The sequence below is a fragment of the Melopsittacus undulatus genome, chromosome 2, assembly GCF_012275295.1.
Source record: "Melopsittacus undulatus isolate bMelUnd1 chromosome 2, bMelUnd1.mat.Z, whole genome shotgun sequence".
Taxonomy (NCBI): Eukaryota; Metazoa; Chordata; class Aves; order Psittaciformes; family Psittaculidae; genus Melopsittacus; species Melopsittacus undulatus.
The window spans coordinates 7,600,976-7,627,545 of record NC_047528.1 but is presented as its reverse complement, the minus strand read 5'-3'; the positions used below and the strand labels follow the sequence as shown (position 1 = coordinate 7,627,545).

General features: G+C 40.4%; 1 protein-coding gene across 1 annotated transcript in view; it reads right to left on the bottom strand.

The window, feature by feature from the left end:
* TMEM135 (transmembrane protein 135) overlaps nucleotides 1-26,570 on the bottom strand; it is a 164,399-nt gene that overhangs the window by 54,541 nt on the left and 83,288 nt on the right. The window contains 1 exon segment of the mRNA XM_005149693.3: nucleotides 4,064-4,110. Coding sequence (XP_005149750.2) covers nucleotides 4,064-4,110 — 47 coding nt within the window.

Here is a 26,570-nt window from a genome sequence, read left to right as displayed (position 1 = left end):
ATGGGACTGGTACCACAGAAAGAATGATAAAATAAAGAAACTAAAGGCACTTTGAAATATCATGTCGAAATACGGAATAAATTACAGGATATGTGTTTCATGGGGAAAGAAAAAGTAAATAGCTGTAATTTGGGAGGCTAGAATTTCATTAATGAGATAGAATAAAGGGCTCTGCAAACAAAAGGACCTTTCTTAAAGGTTTTCAGGGACTTTACACAAGTTTCATTACTCCACCTTAATGGCAGTGTATGACAGTGCATCCCCATTTCACTGCTCTTTTCATTACACTTCTCATTAGCCATTTTCAATCAATAGGTAATCTATAAACGGCATTAGGAGACCAAGAGCTTTCTGTTGTGAGTGATGCAACCCCCGAGTTATGAAAACCACCACGTTCTGCTTTGTGAAATCCCAGCAGCAACTTCTGATTGTTTGGAATTATTGCTTCAGAAAGTAACATTTTAACATCTATCACTACAGAAGGCAGACTTCATCCTCAACTTATGGTCCATCAATCACCAGAACCATCCAGCTTCCCATAATAGCTGGTTTTAGCCTGTAAATGCTTTCCTTTCGAGGGTTCAGAGAAGAGTTAATATAGGCCTATTATATACTGGTGGTATAGAGTCTGAGGATTAACTACTATAGCAACCAGTGCTTCAGTCTGCCTACACATATTCACCCAAATTGCTGGATTTTCTAAGTTTATGTGGATAGGATTTATATGGAGGTGTTCGTTTATTGTGCACAGACTGCAAGTGTTCTATTACAAGGATTGCTTCCATTGTGTATAAAAGCAGAGGCATTGCATTACTCTTCTGCAAAACCCCAGTGTAATATTCAAAATCAAACGGTTACTATAATAACATCAATTCAATTGTGTTTTACAAGTATTTATTTTACACATTACAGGATTCCTCCTGCCTGTTTTATTTTATTCAGTTATTCTAGACTGGTATTCTGGACAGCCAGCACCATGCATTATTCAAACTGAAATAAGATGACAAGAAACCATGGTATAATAAAACCTTTCCACCCATAACTGCATTTTTCTTAAATAGAAGCATTAAAGTGTGTTTTTGCTACAAGACACTTTAAAAAATGGTGCTTTTTAAAACAAATCATACATGACGCCATATAACATATAATCATAACGTATGATTCTTTAAGTGGTGAGTATTAAGTCCTGGTTGAGTTCAATGTCACCTGAAAATTCATTCCTTAAGATATAGGAACGTTTCTCTCCCTACATACACTTCTGTATGTGAGTTTTTAGGAGAAAATGGGCAGAAAAGGAAAAAATCCTGCTTCAACTGTGATGACCTGTATGTGTGCACTACACATATGACTGACTGCACTATACACATTACTGTACACTACAGCTATCCACAAATGAATGATGCATCATTTCATCACTCCCAGTAGAGCTGAGCAGAAGCATCTGGAGAAAAAGCAGAGGTTTAATTTGGGAGAAAAGTACCAGAAAAGGACAAGAAAGAAAAAAATACTACACTAAAATATGATTCCTCTGTCTCTAAATACAACTTTGTTGCCTGCAAACCTATCATCTGCATTTCAGCTGCCTTCTTCCTAGTATAGTCTTCTATTTTTGTCCTGTCTGCTGACATGATCTTATTTTTTTCCTCTTCAGTCACACACTCCTTCCCTCTCCCTACTGTCTCCCCTTCTATATTGCTCTTTTGAATTTACCTTTCATTCTGGCTCCCTTCTCATGTCATGTATTCTGCAGTAATTATTCCTGGTTCTCCTCTACCGTTTCAGTGACCTCCCTTTTTGTGCCTCTGCTCCCTAAGCAGTTGGTGTTCTCCTATTGTACTTCTATGACTAGAAACTGTAGAAAACCACTTTCATTTGGTGTAGTAGAAGAGTCCCATTGTTTCCTCTGCTGATTTTCAGTGATGCCCCTGCCCGCCTGGACCACTAACCTGTTCGTACCTTCACCGTCCTGTCCCCACTCCATACATTCCACAAGACAAGGTGATTGCTACAGCACACAGCTGGAATCTGGGAATTTTTCCAGGTAATAGCTTTCAAGTTGCATTCAGTGAAGCACAACAAAGCCTTCCTCCCTCCAAAGACTTTACTGACCACTGTCTTTGACATATTACATTAAACATTTCATGTTATGACAGGCATTAATGTGCATCAAAAAGTGGAAGAAACTCACTCCTTAGAGCAGTAACAACCCATGTTAACCCAAAATCTGTTCCTATGGATCTGAAAGTACAACCTGCAGCCTCAACAGGGAAACTTTCGACTGCTTCTGTCTTACTATTTCTTTCCTCAATATCTAAATGAATTCACCCCTGCTGCAATTTATTGTAAGAAATTGTTTTGGTCTCATGTCTCACCCCTTCTACCACAGTCAGCAAGAACAGACTATTGATTCTCTTGCTCTTTTCAGCCCTCTTGTACCTGAAGACAGTCATCCCATCCCATGGAGTGAGTTTTTATTTGTAAATTAAGCAACACAATCCATCTTCTTAAACAAGCCAAGTGTTCCAAATCGCTCCCTGAGGTTTCTCTGACTCTTCCCTGTTCTTAGCACATAACAATAAAAAAAGGATATAAAGAGAAGCTCTTCCCTGTGAGGGTGCTGAGGCGCTGGCACAGGGTGCACAGAGAAGCTGTGGCTGCCCCATCCCTGGCAGTGTTCAAGGCCAGGTTGGACACAGGGGCTTGGAGCAACCTGCTCTAGTGGAAGATGTCCCTGCCTGGGGCAGGGCTTGGAACTGGATGAGCTTTAAGGTCCCTTCCAACCCAAACCTGTGATTCTGTGATTGCAATTCTAGAAGGGAAAGTGGTCTAGAGTCCATCCAACCGTCAGTGTTGCTGTGTCAGGTCAGGAGGAATTCATCAAATACCTTGCTGGACCCTGGTCAGTTCTCATTTAACATCCAGGTTGTTCTTAAAACACTGGTTTATTACCAAAGACACAGATAGGAGACAACTAGGTTCCTTCAAAATCATGCAACATTTATAGCTTTGACCAGCATTTTAGTGTTTTGAGATGGCTTAATCAGTATTCATACAGACAAGTGTCAAACTTCAGTCCTGTAACTCAAATCCTCCAAAGCTGCTATGCTGTGACTCTGGGAAGCAGAAGAAAATAAAGCAAGGAGAAGACTACCAATGCAAGGGTCTTAATGGGTGGTAGATGAGAGGGGGAATGCTTCTTCAAATAAACTGTCAGCTTTCCCCTATTCACAGAGTGCTCTTGCCCAATACCCATAAATAACCTGTAAGTAATAGAATTATGAAAAGAAAAAGCTGCAGCTTCCAGAGTTTTGCAATTACCAGGGGATCACAGGGCTTGGAGAACCATAGATGGCTGCATGCCACAGAAATTCTAAGTCAGAGGCCTGTAGTCAAAGGTTATTTTAACAAACGACTTCCCAGCTTGAGAAAGAATAAGCAAATTTTGAGGCCTGGTATTCAAAAAGGAAGCAATGAGAAGGTAAATCACATACATCCTGCAAGCCAAGAGAGAAAAAGATTGCTGAGTGTCTCATCTGATTGCGACACTGTGTGTTTTTAAAGAAGGAATACAATCCATCCCTTGTGGGAAAGCATGTGAAACTAAGTTACAATTAACAGAAGGTAGTTGCACCTGCAGCCATGTGAGATATTGGGTATTATCAACAAGTGTAAAATCTCATTTTCCTGTTCTCCTCCATTTTCATCAGAAGAAAACATATCATCTCCCCTGCCACAAGCCACTTAAGAGCATACATGAACAGCACTATTTCAGCTGTTTCATGCTATGTAATGTTAGATCTCCAGTCTTAATTATGAGCTGAAAGTAGGCTCCTTAAGTAATCAGTATAATCTCTAGAAGACTTAAAACATTTCACTCAACATTTCCCCTTTTAGCCCAATTATGTTCACAGCACTGGGGATTTGATGCCATGGAAGCACCAATTCAGAAAGCACGAGTCAAGAACACACAAGTTTTCAGATGAATACCCAAAATCAAGCCAGCTTTTAGAAATGCTGTTTAAAATAAACCTTACAAACACATATACATAAACTAGCAACGTACCTGAAAAAGAACATGAACAGAGCAGCTGTGATGCAGAACAAAAGGACCTACAAGAAGGAGAAAGAGTGTTATTACATAAACCATCACACTACTCCTGGGTGTTCTGGATCATGAAGGTTTTACAACTGCTATAAAAGTTACACATTATTTATACACTTGACAGACCAGGATGAAAGCCTGTCTGAAGCCATCAAAAATGATTCTCTTGTTCTTAGTGGACTTCAAGCTGCTCCTGTAGAAGGTTAAAAACCCTATGAAATCCAAAGCAGTGTAGTGGGACAAATGATTCCATTTAAAATAGTCTGGAATAAAATAACAAATAACAAAATAAAACAATATAAAGAAAATAATAATGTATTAGAACAGCAATTTAAACATGATATGTTGTCTGACTTTGCTTTTGTGATATAGTGCTAGCTTCAGTTCAAAAAGCAGGACAGTTAAGATGCATGTACAGGAAGCTGCTTCTGCTTCATTCCACTCCCAAATGAGAGTATCCTTTCCAGTTTACCTCACTGTTAATCTCACTTGGAATAATCCCATCCTCCTCTAGATTATCAATGTAATCATACAGGTGTCACTGATCCAGTTTAGCAGCACTCCAGCACTGAGAGAGGAATATCCTACTTCTTCTTCTCTGCTGGAGCTCCATGCTCCTATGTCCTCCTCTCCACCTGCACAGTGACCCACAAACACTGAAGAAAATGGGACTCAAGGAGGTACAGAAAAGCAGCTCCAAACTTTGGAGAGCTTTCTCCAGTTTGGTGAGATAAGGAGATCATTGCAAGGGTGTAAAAGCACCAGAGCAGGCCCAGGCAAAAGGGATGGAGGGGACCTCTGTGCCAGAGGCAGAGAAGGGCAGAAAGAGTAAAGCCTACTTGAGATACCAAGAAGGTGCAGTGCCTTCAGTGTGAGAACCACCTGCACGTACAGATGCTTCAGAAACAACTACACCGTGCTGTAAACCCACAACCTGCCTTAATCCACTCTGTCTTTGCCAGATACAGCTCAAGAGTAAGAAAATGCTGCTTTGTTCTAGATACACTGGCCCATATTCACACCTTCATTCAGGAGGTAAAAACCTTGGACAAAAATCACCTGCTCTCCCTCGCTGTCATCCAGTTTTGATCACGATAGGATACAGACAGCTTCAGAGAGAAGAATGGAAATACGGCCAGCAGAGCATACCTAAACCTTACAAACACACGCAACAGGAGGCTGCTGCGTGTTGATACAGAAAGTGTGATAAAAAATTGAATAGGAAAAGTTTACAATGAATTTCAGAGAAAAAAATATCTTACAATGAGACCATTTCCCTTTTCCAAGTTCTCTGGCATGTGACTTACAATTAGGTCACACAAAACATTATAACAATGACTGTGTAAACTACCCTGTTGGGCTTTACTTTTCCCTTTTCCTTCACCAGTAACTATCCAATTGTATTATTCTGCATCAAAAATGTGAGCATTTGAAATAATTTTACATGAAATCATTAGTGCACAGTGAGTATTGACATAAGTGTCAGTGGGCAGAGAGAGCTGCTCAAGAACACTACAGGAGAAAACTTTACTAGATAGAAGACCATTATCAAACTAAAAGGCTTTTTAACTGTGGTCATCGAAGAGGTTTTGCTTCCCTCTTCAGTAAGGATTTGAATGATGCAACAGAGATTATCTCATAAATTCACAAAATGCTTCAGAAACCAGATTTTCACACAAAGTAACTGAATTGCCCAAAGTCAACAACATGAAACTCAATAAAAACAAACACAAAGTAGCTGGCAGGAGAAATCACATCCATAAAAACCATGACAAGAAACAACTGTGTAGGCAGCACAAGACTATAACAAATTCCACAGATAACAAATGAATAGGCACCAGCAATACAACGCCATAGAAAGTGCTGTAAAATACTACACAGTCTTTTTAACGACCTGGTGGAAGCAACACCCTTAACTACAGGGCTCTGGTTAAAGAAAAGCATAGACAAAGCAAGACAGTCCAGAAGAGCACAATGAAAATAATGGGCATGTACTGTAAGAGTGCTGGGAAATGGATTAAACTGAAAAAAGAGGTAACAAGTGACAAACATGATAACTGCTGTGTATGTACAGTTCAGGTGTCCTCAACATAAAAAGGACATGGAAATGTTGGAACAAGTCCAGAGGAGGCCACGAGGATGATCAGGGGACTGGAGCACCTCCCATATGAAGACAGGCTGAGAAAGTTGGGGCTGTTCAGCCTGGAGAAGAGAAGGCTGCGTGGAGGTCTCATAGCAGCCTTCCAGTATCTGAAGGGGGCCTACAGGGATGCTGGGGAGGGACAATTCATTAGGGACTGTAGTGATAGAACAAGGGGTAACGGATTGAAACTTAAACAGCAGAGGTTTAGATTGGATATAAGGAAGAAATTCTTTACTGTGAGGGTGGTGAGGCACTGGAATGGGTTGCCCAGGGAGGTTGTGAATGCTCCATCCCTGGCAGTGTTCAAGGCCAGGTTGGATGAAGCCTGGGGTGATATGGTTTAGTGAGAGGCCATGGCAGGGGGGTTGGAACTGGATGATCTTAAGGTCTTTTCCAACCCTAACTATTCTATGATTCTATGATTCTAAGATGTGCAGCTAAACCTGACTCTTTTACATAAAACAGACAGCCCAATGTGGAAAGCTCAGTGACTGTCTTCTTATCATAGCACCAAGAACCACAGAATGATTTGGGTTAGAAAGATCATCCAGTTACAACCCCCTGCCATGGGCAGGAATACCTTTCACTAGCCCAGACTGTTCCAAGCCCTGTCCAATCTGGCCTTGAACGATTCCAAGGATATGGAAGGCAAATGGTCACCTACAGAACTTTTTGTAGCACCCTCAGTACAATATACAATGCCTCTTCTAGACTTTAAGTCACCTATACTGAAAAAAGGTAAAATAACACTAAGGCCCACAGAAATATAACTCTAAATACTGAGTGAATTTAAGCCCCATTATCCAGAGAGCAGGAAGCCTTGTTTGGGTTGTTCTTGCAGAGTCCATCACTATTTGACTTACAACAGGAGGTCAACAAATTGTGTTTGGCAACACACAGACCTTGAAACTTTCCAGTTGCAGAACCAGAGACAACAAGCTGATAACGTACATCTTCCAAATGAGAATGATACACCCTAAATACCTGGATGCCTTTAAAGGGATGCACATAGTTTACACTGAAAAATCTCTATGCTCCAGGGCCAGTCAGTGTATTTGGTGTGTAACATAAGCACTGTAATTTAATTGATTATATTGTACTTATTGGACTCTGTTAACCCTCAATAAGAAAAAGAAAGCTGCTGACACAACTTAAGAGGTTCTTTTTTTTCTAGATCTCTGCTGGCTGACAAAGACTTTTCCTTTCAGGAAAGCTCAGCCCTCATATGAGCAGCATCACAAAGCGACATTCAGCAGTGCTGAGCACAAACCAAAAAGCTTTGGCTGAAAGCAGTTAACAGCAGCCCCAGTAAGACCAGCAGCCCCAGCTCACCAAGGACTTGCCCTCGCAGCCAGACAGAAATCTTGGACCAGAGAACAGAAAAATAACAAACAGAACTCCTAAACCCACTCCTGAGTCTTGTGTATTCAGACTTTTGTGCATATTACCTAATGCTAAGGTTATGTGGACTTTCCTCAAGTGTTTTCACTACAATCAGATTTCCTGGGGTGAAAGAAAAGCCTCTGATCGGAGGCTGCTGCTTCTCCCATTCAGCCAGAATAAAGACTTGGACTGAAGTCTGTCATAAGGTACCACACACCTTGTGATTAAAAGGAAAAGCCCTGAAGATACACATAACCTATGTAAATGAAAGCAGGAGGGGGGAAAAGTGATCAGTGATATCAGCTGGCCTAAGTGTGTCAGAGCCACAGCTCAACATTGAATAGTGTTAAACACAGCTTGCAGGAGACCTGTTGCAACCACTGGCACATCAACACTTGACTTGCAGTATACCCATGAAGCCTTAAAACCATCACTTTGTTGACCAGTCACTTTGCAATGTATGCAAGAGCTGTATCTACACTTGAGGGTGGGAAAAGCCAAGTTCCTGCTCTTAGTTCCTGAAGGCTGTGTGCTACAGAAAAGAGAACTCTCAGTTAAGGTCTGTCTGAGGAAACTTCTATTGGTAAAAACCATGGAAAATTAACAACCCAATTAGAAACAGGCCAATAATTATTATTTGAGCCCATTTTTTTTCCAAAAGTTACAAGTAAGAGAAAGTAAGACTTGGTATTGTACATTTTTAATCAATCACTGATTGGCATTCCTAGAAGTATGGCCACAGTAACAAGGGTTTAATATTAATATGTGTTTGCTTTCTCAAATGACTGCTTTTTAATAGAGATTTTCACTTTTACAGCATTTTGTGCTTTACAGACATACATATGAGAGCTTTGTATAGTGCTTAATAACAGACTTTTAAAATACATGATCCAGAAAAAAGAAACTATTTTATGTATTTTAAAATCCTTAAAACAAGCCATTTATCCACAGAAGAGCTTACTGCTGTCTCTGCTGACAGAACTTATAAGTATGCTTTTACCTTTATACCCCTCATTGAATAGTAGTACAGTAATTGTAGTATCTTTTATTATACCAGTTAACATTAGCAGGGATGAAGGAAGATGCTCCATAAGAATACTGAGCACACAGCCTGTTCTTTAGGCATGAGGAAGGGGTTTCTGTACCCCAGACCCATTCTGTTGGGTCTAATAAAAATAACCCAAGCTTTAACCATAAATCCAGAGTTAAATATTGATGCAATCATAGAAATTTGTCTACTGTTGCTTGTAATTCCTAAATTTTATCTGAAGACATGCTATTGCTCCAATAAAAATGCTTTCTCCAGCACTTATCATTAAGATTATTCCTTAAGCAAACTCACTTCTAACAAAATAAAAAGTAAATAAAGGGACTAGACATGCAGATTAATAATGAAGGAAACAGCAGTGAATGGAATACCTCTTTTCTACGTGCACATTACATAATGTAACCTGCAGCATCCTAATCAATGAACTGTCTTTATAAAATAAGTATCTTATTCTATTCAAATAACAATACAGCTGGTTAGAAAGTGTCATATTTTCTATAATTTTCTAGTATTTAAAGGAGATGGAAATGACAGAATCTGAGTAATTACAGAAAGATACCAGAAGTCATATAAAAGATACCTGAAAAACTATATAGTTCCAACCCCTGCCATGGGCAGGGACACCTTCCACTAGAGCAGGGTGCTCCAAGCCCCTGTGTCCAACCTGGCCTTGAACTCTGCCAGGGATGGGGCAGCCACAGCTTCTCTGGGCACCCTGTGCCAGCGCCTCAGCACCCTCACAGGGAAGAGCTTCTGCCTAAGAGCTCATCTCAATCTACTTGTTTCAGGTAATTTGTTTCTATATGAAAGCATAACAGCATATGAAAAATCATTGTTGTCCTTGATCAAGCTCAAATTTCTAGTGATCCCAAGAGAAGTGCCAACTGAAAATCCTAAACAGAATTACCTCTCTCTGGACATTTCAGCTTATACAATGTTTTACCTTCTTTCCATAGTAAATCCTGTCAACTCAGAACCTTTATAACACTTCATGTCATGTTCTCCTCTACTTGAAACCCACCCTATCTGGAGAACATTTCATGAGCTATCAAAAGTACTGGCGAAAACACTTGCCACAACCTCTGTCATCCACATAATGATTCTGTTCCTAGTTGAGATTAAGCAAGTTCTGATGCACTGCAGCACTGCTGCTGCTTTATAACTGATGGGCTTTATGAAAATGGAGAAAACGATTTGTTTGATCCTTATCAGGCGCCGGGCCAATTCAGCCACACCGACACCACTTGAGCTCAGAGGCTCCTGGTATTTTATTGCCAGCAAGCCACAAACGATCTCTAGATAAGATCAAAAGAAACACCAGTATGTGTTATTAAACAAGTGATTATAAAGATTCATCTTAAAGCACTGCTGTTTGATCACGATTACGACTGGCAAATGTAGATGGTAACTGAGCCAAGATGGGGGAGCACCTGCCAGCCTCAGAAGAGCATGAAAGAATAAAAGAGAAGACTGAACCCTTGGTTTTCTAGTTCACAAACTCCACATAGAGATGTACAGCTGAGCATTGCTGCGCCCTTCATTTGTTTTCTCAGAACATATTTGTCAAGTGCATTCCCCTGGTTTTTGTCTTCTCTTAGCTACAGCAAACACAGGTACAACACACTGTAATAGAGCCTCAAACTGCCACGGAACAGCCTCTTAAAGCTCTGGATGAGGGTCCACTGGTTTCAAGCAGGCTGAGAAACTTACGTACAAAAAAGTAATTGTCAAACGAAACAGCATTTCCTCACTACTGCACCTCACTGAAAAGGAGAAGAGCTACAGGTTGGGCAGAGAAGAGATTCAAGGCAGCCCAAGGAGAAGGACTTGGGGGTGTTGGATGATGAGAAAATGAACATGAGCCAGCTGCAGTGTGTGCTTGCAGCCCAGAAAGCAACCATATCCTGGGCTGCACCAAAAGAAGCGTGACCAGCAGGTCGAAGGAGGTGATCCTGCCCCTCTACTCTGCTCTTGTGAGACCTCACCTGGAGCATTGTGTGCAGTTCTGGTGTCCTCAACATAAAAAGGACATGGAACTGTTGGAACAAGTCCAGAGGAGGCCACGAGGATGATCAGGGGACTGGAGCACCTCCCATATGAAGAGAGGCTGAGAAAGTTGGGGCTGTTCAGCCTGGAGAAGAGAAGGCTGCGTGGAGACCTCATAGCAGCCTTCCAGTATCTGAAGGGGGCCCATAGGGATGCTGGAGAGGGACTATTCATTAGGGACTGTAGTGATAGGACAAGGGGGAATTGGTTAAAACTTAAACAGGGGAAGCTCAAGTTAAATATAAGGAGGAAGTTCCTTATTGTAAGGGTGGTGAGGTACTGGAATGGGTTGCCCAGGGAGGCTGTGAATGCTTCATCCCTGGCAGTGTTCAAGGCCAGGTTGGACAGAGCCTTGAGTGACATGGTTTAGTGTGAGGTGTCCCTGCCCATGACAGGGGGGTTGGAACTGGGTGATCTTAAGATCCTTTCCAAACCTAACTATTCTATGATTCTATTTTACAGTATATCATGGAAGAGCTGGTCCATGCTAATTTCTAAGACTAATCCATCCTTTGACATGAAACTCGAAGGCAGCTCTAAGACTGAGCAGTGGGGACACTTCTCTGATCCTATTCAGCGTTCTCTGGTACTCCCAGGTCTCCAAGTTGTACCCCATGCTATAAAACATAAACCCTCAATTATCTCTTGTAAAAACATCACTCTGGCTGCTAGACAGCTGCCTTCTCATTGCCAGTAGTTTCTAACTAGGGAAAAATAGTGTGCATGCACACATACACACACATATATACATGGAAAACAAGTACAGTACCTTACGGCTACAGAGACACCAAATTGTTTGTGATGACTATTCTTACCTGAATTTAAGAAAGACAACATTATCTGGCTCAGTAATAATTACAAGAGGAAGAAAAGAGCAAGAGGAAACTCAAAGCAAACTATCACTCAAACAAGAAACTACCATCCTGAACCAAAACCCAAATATTCTAAAGATATTGACTTTCAAAAATCAAGTCTTTGATTTTTCCACCTTGTATGGTGCACTTAAATGAAGCAAACTTTTTTTGTTCCCTGCTTATCTGGTCAGGCACTCAATTGCTCAGTACATAGACAGCCAGGTTGCCTCTAAGAACCAAGAAGAAGAGGAATTCCTAAGGCAGGACACCAGAACAATTCAATACCTCCCCATCTCCTCTCCGTGAGGGCAATAAACACAAAGTGTAGTCACAGTATCACTTAGAATTCTTCACAGTGCTCAGGCACTCAGAAACTGGAATAGTTCAAGTTCCTTTCAGACATAAACAGTTCCTAACTTGTGCAAGGCTAATTGTGGTAGGAACCTCTGTACAGGAACCTTTGGCATTTCATTAAATTATTCAGAGATCTCCTAGCAAAACAATACAAAACTCCTTCCCCTTCCCAGCAAAGGGTGTTCTGAAACTAGAGAGTGAAGCAACAATTACCAGAGTGACATTCTTCACCAATACCTCATAAAAAATACTGTGTACAAGGAGAATTAATAGTGTTAAATATTTTCATAGGTAAAATCTTTGAGAAGAATAGGTTCTGTTAGACCTAAAATTCATACATACATTATATATATATATGTATAAGGACATGCCAGAGACAGTCTAGCAAAGGACCACAAAGGATGAACAGCCTGGAGGAGAGGCTGAGATAACTGGGGTGGTTTGGTCTGCAGAAGACCCAGGGACAGGTTTACAGTCTAAGACTGTCTAAAACTGGCTCAGTGCAATACTACTATAAGCTGTAGTAGTGTTCCTCTTGACAACTACACATCTTGCTGTGCAGGTCTGCTCACGGCTGGGCCGTGGTCTCGGCTCAGGCTGAAGCTCCATGAATTACTTTCAGACAACATCACTTTACACAGTCACTGCTCCTCCTCCCCAACACCTTTTTTGCTGATCACTGCCATGTGTCTTATGCTGGCACGGAGATGCACACAAAAGCACACCACAGACCTGATCCATCTGTAAGTAACTATTTTCACCTCCCAGGGACTGAACAGAGGCAAGAGCAGGCAGCTGGGATTCGCGCCTGCCTAAATCAGCTTAAGCCACAGTGAGATCAAATCCCAGTCTGTTCCACACTGCAAAGCCCCAACAAGACAGCCAATTCTACCAGCAGGGTCTGAACCTCCCAGTTTTATAACTCTGATGAGTAAGTGTGAAGTAGTTATGAATGGCTCATATAGGGATACTTTGAAAATGCAGAATTAGGAATAGACCTGAAATAGAATGTTGCAAATGGAAGGTACAAAAACGCCAATATCTCTAAATATTAAAGCCATATGTAAGCTGAAATTTAAATCTGGTTACTTATACTACAAGAGCATTACAAATGCAGTAAATACTAAACTAACAGTAGATTTTCTTAGTAGTCTGTGCAGATGTCTCAGATTAGGCTTCTGAACATAACTCCTTAGCTCATGTTACGGATATCGTCCAAGATTTCATCTCCACCATGAGGATTTCTGTTTGTCTCTTTCTTCCAGAGCTCATAATCACTGAAGAATTACAAGGTTTGATATTACCTCAGTATCCAAAAAGGAACTGCAAGAGATATTAGTCTTTAAAAGTTTACAGGTGTTGAAATAATTCCATTGCTGCAACACACATGTATTAAAATAATAGTCCAAGCATCATATTCTGTGCAAGGCAGCGTCATGAAAGCCGCTTTATCCAGCAGTCCTTCAGACTGGTGGAAATTCTAAACAGTAGAATTATACAGAGTGTATGAATAAATATACATTTTTATATCTATAAACATCTAATGAAAATATTTAAAATTTATTATAATTCTGTATGTTTATGCACTAATCCTGGCACCTTGCATATGATGTCATCTATTTCTGTGTGTCTCCACTACTTTATCAGTTTTCAACAATGCTGTGAACTAACATCCTCAAGTAAAACCCTCCTTCCCTTAGAATGTGAGCAGGGGGAAATCACAAGGCAAGCTAAAACGCAGGAGCCTCCATAATGGAGAGCTGACACTAGCTGTCATGGTAAGGTAGTTAACTCCTCAGGGTAATGAGGGCTCTGAACAGTTAACATGCTAGGACAGGGATATAATCACAATTGCTTGGAAGCGGGTGAAAACAGAGATGACATCACCTGTTGAATGAAGAAGTTCATTCATGCTGCAATGGAATTACTTTTCCAGTGAAGCTTCCTGAGAAGGCGCAGATGCTTCTGTGCCACAGGGAAGGAAGGATGTAGCACGCTGGAAAGTTCTCACCACAGCTGTCTATTCCATCCCAACACCAGAGCTGACCTTTGCTTCAGCTTTGCCTTGCAGCACCAAAGCAGCTTCTGTGAGTGCTCAGCATCAGCTCCACTGCAGCGAGCCAGGAAAGTGAATCACACTGCTGACTGTGGATGTTTAATACGGTGTAACTCACTTTGCTTCTGATAGCCCCTTGGTTGGTCCTTTAACTACTTCCTATGTGGTTCCTATATGTTCCTATGGCTAAGCAGAAGCTATTATAGGATCACATAACAGCTTGGCTTAGATTGAGTTGGGAAGGGATCTTAAAGATCATCTAGTTCCAACCCTGTAGAAGATTCTTGGACATAATAAAAGCTTAAAACTGCTATCAAAATCAGTGATAAAAAAAATGGCCTATTACTGAAATACTTATTAACACATTTCTTTTTAAAATACTACACAGCAAAGGCTCACACATCAGGAAACAATAATTTTTCTTCCATTCCAGAACTTTATTACATCTCAATTAGGGCAAACTGTTTATACACACACACACTTATATATATATATATATATATGTAGGGGGACTATAAAGATGCTGGGGAGGGACTTTTCATCAGGGAGTGTAGTGATAGGACAAGGTGTAACGGGTTCGAACTTAAACAGAGGAAGTTTAGACTGGATATAAGGAAGAAATTCTTTACTGTTAGGGTGGTGAGGTACTGGAATGGGTTGCCCAGGGAAGTTGTGAATGCTTCATCCCTGGCAGTGTTCAAGGCCAGGTTGGATGAAGCCTTGGGTGATATGGTTTAGTGTGAGGTGTCCCTGCCCATGGCAGGGGGGTTGGAACTGGATGATCTTAAGGTCCTTTCCAATCCTAACTATTCTATGATTCTATATTATATACTTTCTTCCTAGGGTTTTAAAATTGTCTGGGGTTTGGCTTACCAACAATCATGTAAATGTTAGATGATCTGTCACGTACTTCTTAACACAGAAGTTATCAGTTCAGAGAAAAGCTTTGGCTCTAGCAGAGGCCAGATTAGTTTTCAGCCCTTCTGCTACTGTTATTCCTGCAATAACACACTAAAAAAGAATATGAAAACAACAAAAGCAACATAAAATAAGGTTAATATAAGATTATGTAGACGAGAAGAGCTTCAAGCAGCTAAAGCTCTGTGAGTATCCTGCTGCAGCACGTCTTCCTCTCACATCTCTTCCAGGCTAAGCCACGGAGCCATCAAATACCGCATCACTACTTTCTCAAATGTTCATAAATACATTAAACTCATGATCAGATTTTAGTATTAAGGAAACTACACCACAAACAAGATGTTTTAACAATATCTCAAACTGTTACTACTAATGAATGTTTGACCTGTATTTCACACTTCATTTTGCTGCAGAACCAAAGCTAAAATTGAATAGAAATACCGTCTACAACATCAGACAAAGGCTTAACTAAGGTAATATTTTTAACGAGAGGAGAAAAAGAGGGATTATTTAAGCACCTTCAGTACTGAAACAACTGTATTTACTACAGTTGATTATGCCTCTAAAAGATATCAGTGGTTATATTGTGCCTTTTAAGATTAATGCTATAGATTTGACTCTTCAAAAACCTTCACGCTTTCATGTTGTATTTTCTTCCCCCTTAACAATAACATAATTCTCAGCACTGAATTAGTCCTAAATGTCACTAAGTCCTTAACTTGCCTGGTGAGCCACAATACAAGTACTCACATTTGAAAGACCCATTTGATTTGGTTGCCAGCAAAGGATGAACAACCTCTAGTCAAGTGTAGTAACTCTACAATGACTTTTCCTGATAAGGAGAAAAACTGAAAGAAAGCACATCAAGAAATCATCCAATACACTGAACTGTGTAAAATGACTTAACACGAACATCTTCAAATACAACACCAAAGAGCACAACCCACTTCTTTATGCTTTCCAGAACACATCTCCTGTCCTTTTGAACCATCTCATTAAGTGTTGCTCTGAAGCACAAATACACTGAGTGAAGATTACAGGGCTCCACACATCACTCTTTCAGGAAACATAATTCTGTATCTCTTGCATCTACAGCCCACAAACAGTGCAGAAGACCAAATGATTCGGCTACATCCCAGCAGTTACAAGTATTCTTGATTACAGGACAGGCACCTTGAACAGCAAAAGATGAAATGCACCCATAGCTGGTTGTGAAATATGTGTTCCATTAAACTGACTCCAGTTTTCCCCTCAAATAGCCACTGAGAAACTGAATCTCCCACAGGGTGGTGTGTCAACAGAGGAGCTGCCAACTGAGGAAATAAAATGGCATTCAAAATGGGATTATCCTGAGAAAATACTACCTCAAAGACGATAGATTATTATAATATAAATGAAACCAACCAAACATCCTTGTGTACAGTGATGATCAGTTGAAAATACCTTTTTGTCTCTCAGCTAATCCTAGATAGACTCTACAAAAACACTACTAGGAGCAAACTGTAGGGCCAGTCCCATACTCCACCAAAATATGTTATCTTGATGTTAGTCGTACTCAATAGCATAAATGAGCTATGAGAACATCTAACTGCAATGCAGTAACACTAGAATCCTCTCTTTCTACCAGTAATTTAGCACTTTTACATCATTAACACTGAAACCAAAAGGTGAACAAGATACCACAGTTCACCGTTCTATTATATATATATATGTATATATAAAATGGGCTAAGAGAACTAAGAAAAAGCTAAACCCAAAGTGCAATGTTTTTCCTGCAAATTGCAGCAATGTAGTTGAAATCAAAACTGCTTTTAGTTTAAAGCCTGTTATCAGTAAAAACTCTTTGTAAGAAGTCAGCAGTTTGGGCACAGTTATATTTCTGGCCTGTGTCCTCACCAGCCTCAGCAGACTTCCCTGTCAAACAGCTTAATCTCACATCCTACTGTGGAGAATTGACAATGAATAATATCATGGGATCCATCACATGCAGAAGATGTGACTTTTTTTCTTTCCCAATAGGAGATGTAAGAACAAATCAATCAGCTAAAAAATGAAGCAGCAAACAAAGGCACCTGAGAAGAAGATGACATTTCAGGTTATCGCGCTGAATTTCACTAGTCCATAAATAAGGGAATGTTTTCACAAATACTCCCGAAATCTTCCAGTAACCTGTTATATCACCATTTCCAGGGATTTTAGTCATTTCTCTGAAATCCAAGGAAGCAACAAAAGGATTTTATCTTTACTTTGTTTCCTTAATAGCAACTGCAGCAACCCACCCACCACCCAGCACCACAACCACTTGCACAGCGAGGCCAAGAGCTGCTTATTTCCCACCAGCCAACAAGAGCTGTTCATCAGAGTATGAGCAGGAGTCTACAGGCTTACAATTTAGAATGGGCTTATTGAAAAGCCTAGAAACAGAAAGTTCTGTTGTTGCAGTTGTTTTTCATTTTCTTCTCAGAATATATTGCCTGCCTCACAGCATTCTATCACTGTTACAAGTATTATTAGATTACTCCTTATAAAAAAGTCCTTATTAAATTACCTCAGCAACCTGCTCTAGTGGAAGCTATCCCTGTCCGTGGCCAGGGCTTGGAACTGGATGAACTTTATGGTTCCCTCCAACCCAAGTAATTCTGTGACTCTATATGATCCTTGGCATCTGCTGATGGAGACAGAAATCCTTTGAGCTTACAATCACCTTTATCTATACATCACTTCCTACTTTCCAAAAGGTATTTCCAGACTAGAGTCGCCTCTTCTTTTTGGAACCCAGAAGAAAATATGTGGTACTCCCTCCACAGGCTCTCAGTCCCTAATGGCTAAAGCTGTTCCATAGCTGGACCAACTTCTTTTTCACACCACCCAAGTTCAGGGGGTGGTTAAACAGAAACAGCTTTTTAACCCACACCCATTAAAAGCAGTGAAACAAACTATGTGCCAAACATAAGAAAGAGAAAATCTGAGACAGAAGATCCCCAAACACGCTCGTTTTCCAGGAATTATTTAAGCAGAAAGAGGTTGGAAGCAGGGTTCAGATTTGAACCTAAATCCAAACCAAACTATGTGCAGCATCCCTGTACACTGCTCACAAATCACCGGCCTCTAAATTAAACACAGGAAACAGGAAACACAGTGTGACCCCCCCTGTATTTGTCATGATTTGCACTAGTGTCACTATCTGCAAGGTATGGTTGACCTCACATGAACCTCGGTGCTCCTGGACCGCAGGGAATCATTATAAAAGTGAAAACAAGGGAGACAAAAGCAGAGCCCAGCAGAGCATAGCAGGCAGCACATGCCCCAGTGCAGCGAGAATACAGACGGACAGATCCTGTTACAGTATACACCAATGTAAAACACAGACTGATAGCTTCAGCTATCAAATTACAGCAGAAACCCCCTTGTAGAAATACAATGCCATTATACAGAACCGGGACAATGCTCTGATACATTAGTCATGTTACAGATATTTGGCTGGAAGTTTGAAAATAACCATTTTGGTGAATAGAAACAAACTCTTGTTCTCGCCTAAATCTCTTTTTAACAAACATCTTGCAATGATGTTTACTAAAAAGAGACTTTGTTCATACAATCAAGTGATCCTATCGTGTAATAACAGATAAAATGATTTGCACTAGGGACGTTAACATTTTTAACACTTCAAGTTACTTACTTGGCATCACCTACAGCCCCCTCTGAGAGCAAAAGAAAGAAACTCAAAACACTGTTAAGAGGAGCACATAAGACTTGGATATATTATCTTTGGTGAACAGATACTGTCAGTGGATATATGAAGGGATTCATGCCAAAAGGAGGCATCAAGTAAAGTAAAACATCAGCCATAAGCTTTCAGTGGGGGTTTAGAAAACTACTCCCTTCCCAGCAGCGGGAAGCACTCCACTGATGAGTGCATCCAACTGCTGCACTGACCAGGGCTTGAGTACGTCAAAGAAAACCATGTTAAGGTCCTTTCCAACCCTAACTATTCTATGATTCTATGGTTCTACTCTTTACCTTTACAAAGATGCTTCAAATCTAAATCAAGGGGAAAACAACATGCTCTTATCTTAGTTCATAAGCTTGAGTCTTTGAGGCGTTCCCTCATACCTGACATGCACCCACATGCTACATCGGGTTGCTGGGTCTTTTCTGAACATCAGAACACCACTTCTTTAAGCAAACTGTTATCTTCAGACCAACCACTGTAATTTTCCATTTCAATTGTAGTTAACTACAATGCTTTCAAGTAGGGGACAGCCTGTTCCACAGTGTCCAGAGCTCCAGGTGAGTGCAGAACACACTTAAGTTCGTCCCTTTGCACTTACATACTTACTGCCTTTACTGCACTCACTGGTGCTGCTTTCTTCCTGTGTAACTCTGTTGCTTCTGTTACAGGGACTATGCAACTTGGACAGAAGTCTGTTCACCATTAAGAGAGTTCATAAAGAGTCAAATATATCAACTATTCTGATTTGGAGTAATCATAGAATGGTTTGGGTTGGAAAGAACCTTAAGCATAATCTCATTCCAACCCTCTGCCATGGCCAGTCCATTCTGTTCTCCTATAATACAAAGGTTTTTTCCCACATCTACTCACCCAGTACTTTTCTTTTTTGACAGGAACATCACTTCCCCAATTTCTATACCCTAACTCCATATTACCTGCTATGAATCAAACAACATTGCACAATTATGCTATGAACCCCTGGAAAAAGTGGAACTGATAATCTACATTCCTTTCAAAACAACTGAACAGAGCAGCACACAACCAGAAGCTGTTTCTCAGTTGAGATGGATCACACAGAAGTAGGCCAATAACAACCCTTATAATACATAATATATAAACCCCTGAAGGAGGCAACAGCAAAAGGTTGACAGGGAAGCAGGAAAGGAGTTCAGCTCTTCTGGGAATTATAAAACAGGGAGGGTTTGGTGGGGTTTGGTCACTGTGTAATTTGGCTACCCCCTACCCTGAGAGTGACATGAAATATGCATTTCCTGAAGCAAAAGGGAAAAAGGAAGTAATGATGAAGACAACTGATAGGGACGATATGGAAGAGTTCAAGTAGGGTTGTTGAGTTATTTTAAGTGAAGATAAAATGCCAGGAATGCAGGAAAGGAGAAATACTACAAGAGAGGCAAATATAGTTTAATTTTTTAAATGTTTTAGAAAGATAGAGAACAACTTCAAGGGGCAATATTGCGCCCAGGAAAACTGATTTAAACCCTCTAAATTGCAGACAGGATGATCACAGGGGAACTGAAAAAAGACCCATTAGAGTCAAAACTACCCTGTTTGAATGGCTTATTTACTGTGAAGTAAAACACAGGTTACCTGAGGAAGAATAACTCACTAGTACAGCTCTCAGCAAATGAAACAAAATGGTAAGAGCAGCTTTACAACTGTCCCATCATCAGTGGAGCTCGGCAATGCTGGGCTAGTCATCAGTCTACTCACTGATATTTAGGACTAATTAAACCTGTCAGGACAAGGAAGGGGAATAAATTAGTACACCATTAAAAGCCCTTTTCAACCCTAATTACAAGCTGCCTTGCTTTTGTCAAGAAAAAATAACATGTGTTAGAGGTTTTCTGTTGCTTCCTTTGTGTTCAAGAGCTTTAGTTTAAATTGCAAGAAAACGAAACTGAAGTGAGCCCTGCACAAGGTCCTTAACTTGGTATCCACGTACAAATACTGTAACATCAAAGTGACTCTCAGATTGCTTCCAGAGCTTCTGGCAGCGTTTCATGCTATGTGAGGAACACCTACTTCACTGCTGGGGCAATGAAAACGCTTCTCCAAACACCGACCAATATTGTGGCATAGGGCCAAGGGAGAAGCACATATAAAAATATTGTTTTGAGGAAAATCACAGCCCGTTCTTACCATTTGGCTTCTTAAAGCTAAACCCAAACTCACAACACAGACATGCCACATAAAAACACAACGAGGGCTTAATACAGGCAGATTAAATACAAGAAGCCTACGTGAACCTGACCTGAGGTCCTACTGCTTTTAAGCAGAGATAAATCCAAGGCACGAAATGGCCAAGATTAAGCAACTTAAAACTACAGATGAAACACGTTAGAACTTAATTCTGTTATCTTCTCGTTTGTTTTGAAAATGAATATTCTATTAGAAAGCTTCAAGAGCAAAATCAGGAGCTTCCCCAGGTCTTACCTATAATAAGTATTGAGTCTCTAGCAAAGACATTTTCCTTCTGACTAAATACTTGCACTAAAAAGGTTTTGATCAACAAAAAGACAGCCTGACACAACTGGATATAAATCCATGGATACCCCGACAGGCTGTAACTTTGCCAATTCTATAGAAACAAGAATAAATGGATACATAAAAGAAAACGCTGAAGTATTTCCTCTCCCCCAAATATTGCACCATTTTTATCTGCTTCTTAGGTCACCTGAGCAGAAACTACTCTAGAATCATGCAAAACATGACAAATCAGGTCTTATCTTCAAAGGTGGTAGTGGGAAAACCCAAAGGAATTTCAAACCCCTGAGATATCAACAAAGAATTTAATTATGAAGTGATTTACAGCAGTATTTTGATACCATAATCTGCCTACAATACAGGAACAGGTCAGAGAAAATATTCAAGCAACCCTGGTTCATTAATATATCTTCAAACGTTTAATACCTGCATTTTCATATGCTTAATATAATGCCAGATAAGAACGTCAGCAACAGAAATGCCTTTTTTAATAGATCTTGAGTAAAATTCCTTAAGATACTCTTGGGGAATTAACAGAGGCAAATATGAATTCTCATCTATCCTGGGAAAATGACTGAATTAGCTATTCCAGCAATATGTCTAATTTTACCTCTCCTAAAATCCCTCTTTAGGGAAACTCTCACAGCGCTGTGGGACCGGAGACATCTTGATAGCAGGCAGCACGGAAATGATGTTGTAACTTACAGACAACCCTTCCCAGAATCTTCTCCTCATCAGATGGTTTCATTAGTCCAAAGAGTCCCCTTCAACAGGCTGACCAATACCACTCCAGCAAGGATCGCACCCTCTGACTGCATCCCTCTGCACACAGCTCTCATTCTGGGGATACAGGGAAGCACAGATCTGGAGGGCTGTTTCTAGTGCTTTTAAGAGAAGACTTTGTCTAGATGGCACTTTAGAAGAAACAAACAACTGTTCAAATACTGAGGAAAAGTTTGGATGGGAGAAGCAGCAAGGTCACCCAAGTGCCTGGGGCAACGTGCATTGAGTGTGTGGGACAGGGATGGCTTTGGCTACAGTTCTCTGCTTGGCCACTTCAAAGAGATGAGGCAGGACTTCGTCACACCAAGGGGTATGAGCACATGTTGTTGCACAACCACTTGGAAGGACAAAATACATGCCAACGAAACACTTAGCAATGTCCTATTTTATGGCACTTCTATGGCCCATAAGATAAGGAGGGGCAGTAACGTGGCATCTCTGCAGTGACAAGGGCTGGTACAGTGTGAGCAGAGCGAGACCTTGAGCTAAGAAGGTATTAAGGCTTGTTAAACCTATACCAAAGCAGGGATTACACACAGTATTAGGTAGCATGCAGGCAGTAGCATGGATGAATGTCCACTCCAAACCCAGAGCATCATCTTTGGTGATCACCTGTTTGCACGAAAGCACCTCAGGGTAAATGATGTGGAGGAACCTTTTCTTAAGCCAGTTATTTGGCAACATGCCCAATGTGGAGCAGCACTTTTAATAACTGTTGTAATGAAATCTTGTACTGACACCTTAATATATGCTAGGGCAAAACTTATCCCAAAGCATTTATTAGAGTCAATGAAAATAAATCTCTACAATGTATTTTGGAATAAATGATCTTTTTGTTCCTGCATTAACTGATGAATTGCCATATAAGCCATCTGTACAATGTTAGCAAGTGGTATTTTAAAGTATCATGCAGTTAATCTCATATGAAACTGCATTTAATACAGTTCCACCAAGCTGATGAATACAATTTACTAGAACGCCATATTTAGGGTTTTTGTGCTACAGTTCAATCAGTCAGAACAGTGTTTCCCATATTGAAATAATAATAATTTTGTGAAGCTTAATGCTAAATGCTCAATGCAGAGATTGCATGGACTTTGAAAGAATTTGTATTGGGAGATTAAGTTTTGAAAAAATATAAAGGCAGTTCCACAAGTGCAGTTAACTTACAGAAGGAAATACTTTGCCAAACAGTTACTGTCTCACAATGAAATTGTTTCTCGGTCACCTGTAAGAGGATGTATTGTTCATCATCTGCTCCTTTTAAATGGCTCTTTTGTACCCAAAATGTAACCACAGAATGAACTGTAAGATGTTCTGTGGCTACCAAGAACATGGGAAGAGATACCAACCAACCTTTCCTTTACACATCATTGCTACCATCCAAATAAAAAGTGAAGGACACTTACTTTAAGTGTGACAAATGGTTCCAGGGGCAGATTTCATTACATAAAGTTCTGAGTTTCAACAACTTAAATAGTTTTTTCATTTAAAAACCCCACTTGCTATTAAATATATGTGCATGTTTCCAAATGTCTGTAAATCCAAGCACTTTTCTCATGACTGGAAAATTCTACACACTCCTGATCTGCTGCACATAGTTGTTGCAAAGTGAAACTGGGTTCAAGGGCATGCAGATGACACACACAAATTTATTTGTCCACATTTTTCTCCTGACTTTCACAAAGTCCAAGGAGCTGTATAAGGAATGGCACAGGAGAGGAGAGCACCGCATACAACATGGTTACTAAAAAGAAACACTTCCACATCTGCCTCTGCTCGGTTCCATTCTGCACAGACTCTAAAATGACACAGCTCAGAGCAAAGAAAATTCAGAGAAGTAAATGAAAGATGACTGTTGAACTCTCCTTATAAACAAGCTAAGATCTTCAACCCAACCTATGCATGAGAGTCAAAACATGTGCCAGACGGAGCTTTGGAATGAACAGCGTTCATCTCTACCTGTATTACAAACATTTCAGTAACACACAAAAGAAAGCAGCAATGCTGTTAATGTTACTGCAATAAAGCACCAGCTTTTCCTTCCAAGCTTCCAATCTTCAGTGAAATTCAAGTAGGCAGAGCAGCATGATCCATCTTGCATCCCAACAATATTATTAGTCATTAAATTTGCAGCACAAAGTTGACAGGGTACCTTATCACTGATGCCTGCAAAGAACAGAGACTGCTAAAGCATTGGGACCAGCTCCACTGCAACATAAAACTGCAGGAGACCACCTGGGTTACCAAGACCGATGATCTTTCACTGCAGGTAACCTTGGTAATTAGTGAGGATAGGAATTAAATGCAGTTATTGCATTGCTGGTGGAATATTGTCCTTATACATGATGAGATAAGAAGTTTACTTCTCACTTTTACTTGTATGACTCCCAACTTAGACACTTATCTATCCAAGCCTTACGTGGAGATGTTAATGCTACACTTTTTTTCCAGCCATTTCCCAAGATTATTTTGGTAGTTAACTGTTCAGAGCAGGAATCATCACATATTAAGTCCAGGTGGAGACCTCATAGCCACCACCCAGTATCTGAAGGGGGCCTACAAGGATGCTGGAGATGGACTCTTCATCAGGAACTGTATTGACAGGACAAGGGGTAGCAGGTTCAAATTTAAACAGCGGAAGTTCAGGTTAGATATAAGGAAGAAGCTCTTTACTGTGAGGCTGCTGAGGCACTTGAACAGGTTGCCCAAAGAGGCAGTAAATGCTCCATCCCTGGCAGTGTTCAAGCCCAGGCTGGACAGAGCCTTGGGCAACACAGTCTAATTTGAGACGCCCCTGCCCATGACAGGGGGTTAGAACTGGATGGGCTTTAAGGTCCTTTCCAAACCAAACCAGTCTGTGGCTCTATGACCCTATGTTGCTGGTGCAACTGTAATTCAGGTCTCTGAGTGCATGTGTCTTTTATTACTCCATCACATGGTGGGTTTTGCAAAAGCCTTTGGCCTCCTGCATGAAAGGAAGTGAATGAAGACTGCATAGCAAAGGACACTCCTGAGGGGCACCATCCTCATTTGCTTTAGCGTATTTCAGCCTAAGCGATTCAAAGTAAAGATATATGCCATTGAAAACTGGTATAGAAAGGTAAGTTCTGATGACTGATGGTGCTACATCTGTAAAATAGATGATTGAAAGCTGTACTTCCTCATTTAAGGAGACACCTTAGCATAATTTCAAAAATCGCTGGTTACTACCCAAAAAAAAACTACACCACTGCAATGAGAAATACCCCAGATAAACAAAGATGGTAAATATAAGCTAGACTGGTAACTATTCCAGGGACTGCACACATAAGGCTAAGACAGTGCTTGTTCCAATGAGTCTTCCAATGCTCTGCTTTCAAATCAAACTTAACTGAAGTACATGCTTAAATGATTCTTTCCTGTCTAGCAAAAAGTTTAAGTCACTCATCTGGTTAAATACTGCTGAAGTCAATGGGACCTATACACATACTTAAATTCACTCCCTATCAAGTAAAGCACTAGAGCATGTGCTAAATGTGCCTTTGGGAATTAGTGTCTCAAGCTGCACTCTCCTGCAAATGTTTGGGCACATGGGCACTTTTGTTACCATGAATACTTCCATTGATAAACATGTCCAGAGTTGTTAGCAGGAGTGAGACTTTGAGCACTACTGAGAGGGCAAAAGCAAACACCAAACAAATTACAATGTGATTTTACTTCTCCCTATAAATGAAAATCCCATTGAGGTGTATAAGAGATTTCTCTATAGGAAGATATGGAATAAGGGAGTCAAAACCATTAAGAGGAAAAATACAGTACAGAAGTAAATCATTGTCTCAGCTGACAAACAGAAAAAGTCCAGTTTCTTTGCCCAACTTCCACATTTTTTTTCCAGGATCCCTGTATTTCAGCCAGATACAGCAATCAACAACCCAGTATTTGTATTTCTAATTCTGTGTAATTAATGAACAGTGTTCCCTTTTACTGCAATCAGAACTCCCATATAGGAAAATATAAGCCAATTGATGCCATATGTCCCTCTGAATTGTTATTCCAGATGTATTCCTTGGAGTCACAGAATTGAAGTTCCTGTTTCCTTTAAATAACACATTCCTCAAAACTCAAACGAAGATATTTTGAGTATAGCCTGTTAATATGATTAATTTATTCTGTAATATTCCATTCCTTCACCATTTTGCCTATAACCTGAGCACAAAATAAAGAAACAACTTACCTATAACATATTAAAGAAGTACAAATGCACTTTGCTGTGCTGTTAGCCTCAGCTTGCTCTGGCAAGCACGATGACCTTACACTTATGTATCTTTTCATTTCCATTAGCACTGACTAGCTTCACCCATACAGTGAAAGAGCTGGATTTGGTCAGAACACTTGCTTTTAGGAAGCTGCAAAGTTTCATTATCTTCCTCTTCAGCCTCTGACAAAGAAAGCAATAACAACACACAAGTTTGTAGGATTATTTGCTTAACCGTAAGTTGCCAGTGCTAAATCCTGCTACAGAAAATCAGAACTGGGGAAGGCAGCTCAGCAATTGCTTTCCCACATTGCCCTGCCAACAACCTCAACCTTGCTGGGCCATTTTCTCCAAGGGCTACAAGTAATTAAGTTTCATTGCTAAATCAGTCTTGAGCCTGTCCTGAAC